Below are 9,678 nucleotides of genomic sequence, written 5' to 3'. Positions count from 1 at the left end.
CTAGACTAGATTATACACCTTCTCATGTTCTCAAGTAGCACAAATCACTTAGTTCAAACTAGGTTGACCTAATTTGTATAGTAAGATAAAGAATGTAACCTGAACCAACCTGACACCATGTATCGTACTGGCTAGTGGTAAAGAAATAGTTACTTTATTTTTAAACAATTCAGATGAATCACATCCCCCTTATTGTGGTCAACACTCTTACAACCCCTTGCTGTAGGTTATGCTTTGACAACTGACATTTTATTTACTAGTGAGGGGTGAAAATCAGCGTAATTCAATGCCTCACCGGCATTGAACTACACTGTTTTTCGATTTTTTGGGGGAAATACTTAAAATCCAAGAAATTCCACCATGATTAGCACGGAAGGTATTTTTTGTAATGGTCAACCATCTCAAAGGCCTTTGAAAGATCAAAATAGAGTCAAGCTACATTTTTTTAAAATCTTGTATTTAAGGAATCATAACACTAAATATAGCCAGCTCAGTGGATTATCTCCGTCGAAACCCAAACCGACCCTCATTTAAAATCCTGAAACAGATTAAATGTCCACTTCATAACATTGAAAATGAGCCCTTCGAAAAAGGTGACAGAAGAGATATACATGGGTCGGTAGCTCTCTTTATTTATAGGATCACCTTTTTTAAAAATAGGCTCAAACGTGGCATTTTTAGGAACAGATGGAAATATGTGGGAGCTGACACAATAGCATAATCTTATAGCAGGTAGATGTATCTTCATCCTTTCATTCAAGATGTCTTTTATATCGACGCCGTTTTATCTATAATGGCTACCCTTAAGGGAGGAGCGGACCTCTACCCTAAGTTTAAATGCAGTTAATTTAATATTAAGGATTGATACAAAAAGAAGACGTTTGTAATTAAAGAGAAGTTCAGATTTTTTTTAATGTTTTCATTCTAATAAAAATAAACCAAAGCACGTGGTTTGGGAGAAAATGTTGGAGAATAAAACTAGCGCAGTAATAAATTCGTTTCAACCCTTAAATCGAAATACAAATCAGCTGAGTGCGCGAGGGTGGTGCGCGCGTATCGGCCTGTGGGGTTCCAATTCAGTAAGGATTTATCTGCTGAAATGGACAGAGTGCTGAAACGAGTGGGTCTCTCAAAAAGATCACAATTAGACAGCGAATCACAGGTGACGACAGGAGAAAATGTTCAAATCCGAAGAAGGAGACGGTCCAAATCTCGCAGAAGGGCGCGCGCCAACGCTGAAATCAACAAAAAATCACGCGGTATATTTAATATTGATTGGGATGTTGTAAAAGATTGTAAATCTTGTAAGTCGAGAGCCATTACTAGAAGATTTTGTAGTAAGAAGTCTGACAACGAGTTGTACAGATCAAACAGTTTCAAATTCGAGAGGTTTCTTAGGAATAGTGATGACTTGTCTCCCATTAGAAGGAAGGTAAGATTTCTTAGATGCGTTATTACTTCTTTTTGGGATTTTTGAGAAACTGAATCTATAATAATAGAGATGTAGTTGTGTATGTTGCGATGTTGACCTACAATTGGTTTTATCTGATATGTGACTACAACCTCCAAATGGCCTTATGTGTAGTCATCCATAATATATCTTATACTTGCTTGTTCCAAATTTCGTGTTTCTGGCCATTTCTTACAAGCGTATTTTCATTTTTTGCATTAAAATATTTTATTATTTTTAGGCACTAATTGAATGCAGCAGGCGGTTTTCTAACGAACTGGTAAGTCTTAGAAATTCAAGTACCTACCTATGCAGGGTGTCCTATAAACAATGATACAAATCAGTACTGAGTGCTAGAGATTAAACAAATAAAGCGATTCAGCTAAACTTGCCTTACACAAAAGTTGCTTGTTTTCATTCCACAGGGTTTGAAAATAATTTTTTTTATTGTGTAAAATAGAAATAAATTTCACAGTTTTTATTTAGATTTGGAATTGCTCCTAGAGTTTTTTTAAGTACGATAAAGTCTTTTGAAATATCTGTTTCAAGCTTGCTAATTGGTGGTGCCACCTGCGCCTCATCAGGGTAAAAAAATAGACTTAAGTTTTTAGGACTGCCTATACCTTTAATATTTTTATGAATTTCGATACCCTGAACTCTTCTAAGTCAAAAAGATATTCCCAAAAGAACCGTATTTCTAACCGTTTTTGAGACATTTGCAATAGAGTTTTCCGGTGTATTGCTAAAGATTGATAAACACCATGAATTCATTAACTCTTTGCATCACGAGATAGGTGAAGAAAACAAGAAAATGTCACAGGGGTTGCATTTTTGGCATCTTTACTAACGTTTGCAATATCGATAACTAGTCATATCTATACTAATGAACAGTTTGGTTCATTAGTGTCATAAGTAAATTGTGTTATGCTTTGACAAATGTCTCGACACAATGAATTCACCAATATTCAGATAAGAAATATGGTTTTCCAATAATAGACAACTATAATCTAGCCATTTATTATTGGGATAAAGTGTTAGGTACCTTTCAGTAGGTGCGATGACTTCTAAAATTTATTTGCGAATGAAAACAAATCATATACTATCTCAAACGTCAGTAAAATTATGAAAAATGACGCCTGTGTGATGTTTGATTGTTTTCATAGCCTACCTCATAATGCAAGCAGTTAATAAATTGATGGCATTCACAAAATATTTGGCAGTGCACCGAAAATTTTCATCGAAAATATCTCGGAAAATAGTTAGATATACGAGTTTTTCGCAGAAGGCACAATTACAGATTTTTCTCTAACATTTACGTTTACAATCATTTGATGGGAAAATGTTCCGGGGTGGCAAATTATAATTTCACTCGAAAGAAAAATAATTAATTCTACATAGTTGCACGCAGACCCACCTCATTTAGGTGTGTTTGAAATGTGATTAATACATATTAAGTTAATATCATGAAGAGTTATTATTATTATTAATTTCTCATATTTCACGCTATATATCCATGAGTGAAATGATCCCCTTTGTTTTACTGGGATTATAAATTACACAAAGTGTCATAAACCGTAAGAATGCCTTTGGGTAATTTCTCAATTATCTGGCTGGAAATTACGTGAGACCCAATCCAATAAAAAACACCTGGAACATTAATTCGCTGGGCTTGTACTCTCGGCTGCTTTGGCCGCAGATTTCGATTCCATTCCGATTTTAATCCGGCCAAAATTTGTATTTTCCCTCGGAGACGTATTTTTAAGTTCAATAATTCCTTTAAAAATTACCGAAGAATGGGTTCTAAATTTATTATTCTTACTACATCAATTAACGCCATTTATTGAATTACACGGTAATTATTAATAGATTTTTGAGGTAATCCCTCAGAGCCACGGGAACGGCTTTCCCCTAAGGTTGGGCGCATATCCGTCAATCTAAAACTGAAGGCTTGTAAAATTAGATCATAACTTAATTGGGATAGAAGTGGACATCCACTGATTACTTTTCGGTATAGCAGGAAATTTAGGGCGTCCCTATAATCATGACTTCCCTCTTTATAGATATGATGAGTATGTTTACATAATTACCTGCAATACAGGATGAACTTATAAACAATAAAATAATAAAAATAACTCTGATTAAAAATTTTTATATAAACAGTATTTCTTTTTATCCGCCAATTTAGTTTCCACATGTTGCCAAAACCAATAAATTGAAAATATTTGAAAAAGTTTGTATTAATGGTATGTTGAAAATCTACTTCAAAAGCATCTAATAGTTTCAAGCTACAGCATATGAAAAGCGGGGTGTTTCGTTCAATCAAGTGAGAATGTTCAAGAGAAATTTGGTATGTAAATTGATATTTCAATCTCCTACAAGGTCTAAACTTAGATCAGTGTTAGTTGGGGGTGATGGTAATTAACTTCGAAAGCCATAAGCACAACTTTAAGTGTCCTTGATAGCTTGACTTTAGCTTTGTCTTGATAGGATAATTTTTGTTATATTAAACAAGGTTTTACATTTGTTTGAGGAAGAATTTTATTCAACTCTCTTCGTGCTACCGCACGAAGGGAGTTTAACAGAATTTTAAACTAATAAACAGATTGTAAATTAATGAGCTTGCAGAATTAATTTCCCGATAATTTGATACCGGGATTATATCCCCGATATAGTTAAGAATTTGGGATATTAATTCGTATATGGATACAGTTATGATAAGTGGATCGTTACACAGCTACACTATTTCCATGATAACTAAATCCCATCAATGGATTTTCTCGATTCGATGATTTCGATGCAACACGAAACAACAGCATTTGCTATTCAAATTCTCCAGACAAAAGAAAAACAAAGAGAATTTTTGCTCCATTATGCTGTCCAAGTTCCAAACGACTCTTTCTTGCCAGTCATGTTCAGCTTGCTTTAAATCTTTTTTTCCCTGTTGGGCATTTCCTGTAAAATGGCCATCGCTTCATCTTGTGCATCAACGCAAAAAATAAAACGGCTTATGTGGGTATTCTGCATGGTATAACATGCTTCATCCATTATCAGTCTTCATGGGATTAACGTTTTTTTTTTATCTACCAGATCAGTCTATTTTTATTTTTAATGGACGTCCTTTTTATTAGCTTCTCTATTGTATGTATGTCAACATTTTTGAAATATTTAAGTAAAATCTTTCACCATACATATCACCAAAATTAAGTTCTAGAGGTAAATATACAGGGCATCCTGGTTTTAATACATATGTGTGTAGTTTTGTTCTAAAAAAAATCACCAATATTTGTACATACAATACTTTCGAAAATCTTCAGGACTAGATTTTACAAATTGCTGAGAAAGTCTACAGGATGGTGTTATTTTCAGCTGCCAGGCCGTTTACTTTTACTACTCTAGACCATCCGTTTTTAACTTATTTAAGAAAATTTGTCATTTTCTATAGAAACTAGAGAGCGGTACCATATAGAAGAAAAACGTAAAATTTTCTAAATTGAGTTATTAGGCTTCAGGATATCGTATTTGGAATTTTTGGCTATATACATATATGGGTTACATGCGGCTAAAGCAAGAGAAATCTAATTATTCTGTCTTCACGTATTTATGTCTTCATTTTGGTTCTGGAAACAATTGAGTTCATTTGTATTGTGTGTAACTTTTTTCAGATTTCTCTAGATCATTTTGTAGTCACGAATTTATGCTTAAAATTACCTCATCAAACGATTGTCCGAAATTTGGAAAGCTGCAAGTTAGAGGTGCCTAAAGAGAGAATTTTACAAAATTTTCTGCAATTTTTGTCGTTATTTTGGTTTCTGAAACCATGAAGCTTGTTATTTGCAATTCTTCCCAGATATCTCTAGATTATTTGGTAGCTCATAATTTTTGCCTCAAATTACTTTATTAAACGTTTCACTGATATTTTGAAACTAGCGAGTTTTCGAATGAAATTCAGCTAATGAGTTCAACTTTTAAGGGGGGGGGGGGGGGGGATGAAGAGAGGAATGCTTACATTTTATGACTTGCTGTCTTATGTCGATTTCCCTTGGATAAAACCACACACTGCCTCAACCATGTCCTTGTACCAATAAACTTGACAAGAGTTTATCTCCAAACTTAGTTTTTAGTTACAATTTTCTTGCGATATTTTTAATCGATCTAATTTGCCGGTACACCTACAACGTCTGCCTCCCTATTTAATCGCCATTTTTATAAACATTTTAGTTTTTCTGGAAATGTCTAAATGTTCAATGTGGTACCCTTTTTTAGAGTTCTAGTATGGAAAAATCAGGGTTCCTTATGTTTATATTGTGCCAGTCTGTTACAGTAACTGCAGATAAAGTGTCAGATCGGCCCTATACCAGTTTAGCGGAAAATTACATGATGCGATAGTTCATTAATAAATTAATAGTATAGCAGCTTTTAAAAGTAAACTAGAGTAATAGTAGCTTCCTAGATATTGTGATTAACGTCGAAATAAATTAAAAGTACCCAATTTCTCATCAACTTATCTTTATGTTCAGATTTATGAATGGCGCAAGAATTTTCTGCATAGTCGAATAAGATACTTTCATTCCAACACTAGTTTGAATTCATAAAGTTATGAATAATATGAAAAAGGGCGCGTAAAATGGAGTAGAGCTACTGTGCCATTTTATCACAGTGTGCCATATTATTTCAATTTCTTTTACGGTTCTTAAAATTCTAAATTTTGCTGTTGGTTTTCTATTCGGAAAAGTAACATTAATGAGCCCTTTTACCAGATGTTTAGCAAAATTAAAGTACTTCAGTTCATTGCTTTTTTACATCCTTCAATTTTTGTATGAGGTGTTTTTAGTAGGTTAAATACTTCTCGAGATACTTAATGTACTTTTGCGGGACTTGCACCTAATATATTTTGAAAATCAATTAGGCAATAATTGCATATTCTCGAAAGATCAATTTCAATGGAAACGTCCATTGGCCAACGACCCGTTCTTTATCTACCTACAATAAAACTGGTTAATGTGCAACAATTACCGTTTATGTGAGTTTTATATTTCGCGCCGTTGGAGACCAGGAAAGAGTTGCCATTGCCACCGCAATCCCTGATCGATTCCCTCCACGAAGTTTTCCATGGATTTTCCTCGCGCAAGCTCTCTCTCTACCGTTCCATTGGACAAGGTTCATGTCACATTTGCTTCTATATATAGCCAGCCCGATGAGTCATACTAATACAGTGTTTTCCACAACGTCAGCATCGGGTGTCATACAGAGTGCTTTCTACTTCTGTGATTCTCGTATTATTTAAATGATTTTATTGTTTGTGCTGTGAGCCTGGTGTTTGTTTAATCTGATCGGTAAGTCTAGTTTCCTGTGATTTTTTCCATGTGTTGGTTGCGATTTAAGTGACTTTTTACCACCTGTTTGGCGCCAAAATATTTTACTTAAAGGGGAATATTTTTAATTAGCTGCCAAATTGTTGTAAGAATGTTACCAAAGTTGGTGCACATGCATACAAATAAACAAACAATTATTGCTTATTGCCGTATGCTACTTACTGCTTGTTAGCGTAACGAGTTTGTGGATGAGGCAGGTATAGGTCTAACATTCTGATAAAGGATGATCATTAAAAATATCTCAAGTAGGCGTTGAAGTATCACGAAGATGTCTTGGGATATTCATGTCTTTGGGAATTCACTTGTAATCAGGTTGTCATTTAGATGTTTGATGGTGAATAGTTAATGGCTTAATGAACGGTCCACATTTATCGCTCACCACCTACTACCAGGTTTTTTTTTTTATGATCACCCGTTATAGTTATACGTTAAATTTCCCTGTGTTACAGTACTCAGCTTCTTTCATATCAAAATATGTTTTACAGTATTTTTCCAAAATTTTACATATCGTCTATATAGAATTATACTGTCGTAAGTGTCAAAATTTTGAAAACTGATATTTCTTTTTTTCTTGAAGAGTTTAACACTAAAGCTTCATAAAAAATATCGTATGTAATAAGTTTTTTCTTTGTTAATGTAAAAAATTTGGAATTACGTAGTCGTTAAATAATAATAATAATCCTAATAGTACAGTTAAATATTTGGACCTCATTGTTTCTGATACAGGTTAAATGTACATACGACAGTATAATTCTATATAGACGATATGTATACACATCCGAAGAGAACCTTATTGGGTTTGAATTACTGGGTAAGAAATAAAATATATTGCCAAAAAATATATTAAAAGAAAAATATTGCAAACTGCAAAACAAGAAGTATAATCTTATCTGTAGGGAAGCGAAAGAAGTAATATTAACGGTTATCTAGGGAACTTGGAAAGTTTCGGGAACAGCATGAGAAAACTTTGTCCTAACAAGGTTAGACATGACATATTAAAAATGACTAAGCTGGTACATCGAATTTGATACATGTGTTTTGTCAAGCGTCCAGATTCTTGTGCGAAGTAATATGATTTGCCATTAATCTGTTAAACTGTTCCAAATTTGGGGACTTCTAAATTTACGAACAAATGCAGATATATGAAGTCATTTTGAACGTATTACTTGAGTATATTGGTAAAAGCATTTTGCAATATTCCGCTAATAAATTAAACGTGAATCATGACGGCTTATTAACTCGATGATAGAGTATCACTCATAAACAAAAACAAATAAGATATATCTGAAAAGTAAAAATCCAGCGGTTATAGGTGCTTTCCTTCGGTACCGTATTATTTTCGTACAACATGTACAGTACTTTATGTAAAGGACTGTATTACTTTCGGTTATCTACACGTAGGTGGTGGAACTGGAATGAAAAATATCCAACACGAAATTGCTTTCGTTTATCCCAAGGGTAAAAAACAAATGACTGAACTCAACCCTAGGGGTGAAAGACGCATAATCAACTGCAATAAAAGGCTGGCTGTTATCGCTAACAGATCAAATTCATCATGCACACGTTTTAGAAAATAGTGCCAAGTAAATTAACGATGAAATGTATTTTGACTGAAGTGGCGTAAATTTACCACGCACCCTCACATCGTGATCCTGATGGCTTTTCACATAAAGCGACTTTTTCATATAAGAAGAAGGGATGGAGAGAAATTTCTTTTGATAGCCCTATAAACCGCATAAGAAATGAGTACACACAAAAGAAGTTTGTTTCGCACCCGGAGCTATTTTCTTTGCTATGTTTCGTTTTGTTATCTGGTAGTTCTCTTTTTCACTCACACGACACTCTAGAGGGAACTCATTTCACATAAGAATGGGTTTAATTTGCGGTATAAACCAGACACAGGGAGTTTAGATTAAAAATACCACACCACTGCCAACAAAATCAATATCTGCACCCTATTCAAACATAGTATTGCATGCCCCTTTGAATAGGAACTAATTTAATTATTTTAAATTAAATTTGTTTCTTGTTATATAATAAAAGAAAGAAAAAGAAGAGGCTTTTAATATTGGAAAATTCAAACATAAGTGATTCATTCTGAATTCATTAGTATTGGTTTCCATTATTTTGGCGAATTTGCCTACATGTTTATTAATAAACTTATATAGCCGTAGCTAAAGCCCAAAAGGGTTGTTGATCTTTCAGTCTGCCCCTATTCTATTCATCAAATAAATTGAGTATTTCCGATTAATATCCTGTTATATCACGCATATGAATAGTGTCAATTTTTGGACAAACACAATGGGAACATTCAATTTTATTTAGATGTACTACGCCATACATCTAGAAAAAATATTTGTCGTCTGCTTTACATCGATTCCGTGTTGCTATGCCATCAGATTTCTTAGAGTCATATTATTAGCTCAATAATCAGGAAAGCTTGGTTTTCCTCTGGAAGATTTGATGAATCATCAGTATAACGCAGAATATTTTTAAAAATTGTTATTCCAGCTCCAAAACTGTGAAATTTACTTATATACCACAATTTTGTTATTATTTCAAACGTTGATTGGAGTCTAAAAAATGTACATACTAGGTATTATTTAAGTACATAGCCAAACTTCAGGCAGTGCTTCTTTTGGTGATTCTAAAACAAAACGTTTATATAAATTTAGGTCCGGCAATGTTTTGTTTTTAAGCTACAGGGTGCCAAACTTTTTTAAAAATTGTTTTTTTCGCAAAAATCTTAATAATTCTTCAGCCGATATTGTTGAAATTGGGCAGTATTATTTATGATTATGATTGTTTTTTATGCTACCGACTTTTAAAACTTTTATATTTTTTTCGCATTAAGCA

At 33.6% G+C, this 9,678-nt stretch overlaps 1 protein-coding gene across 1 annotated transcript in view; it reads left to right on the top strand.

The window, feature by feature from the left end:
• Positions 1-360: 360 nt before the first annotated feature.
• The window catches only part of LOC136409699 (serine-rich adhesin for platelets-like), a 28,808-nt gene continuing 19,490 nt past the window's right edge, over positions 361-9,678 (top strand). The window contains exons 1-5 of the mRNA XM_066391383.1: positions 361-376; positions 465-615; positions 809-879; positions 1,029-1,432; positions 1,692-1,730. Coding sequence (XP_066247480.1) covers positions 361-376; positions 465-615; positions 809-879; positions 1,029-1,432; positions 1,692-1,730 — 681 coding nt within the window. The remainder of the gene's footprint in view (positions 377-464; positions 616-808; positions 880-1,028; positions 1,433-1,691; positions 1,731-9,678) is intronic.

Source organism: Euwallacea similis, chromosome 6, assembly GCF_039881205.1.
Source record: "Euwallacea similis isolate ESF13 chromosome 6, ESF131.1, whole genome shotgun sequence".
NCBI lineage: Eukaryota > Metazoa > Arthropoda > Insecta > Coleoptera > Curculionidae > Euwallacea > Euwallacea similis.
This window is presented reverse-complemented; position numbering and strand designations above follow the sequence as displayed.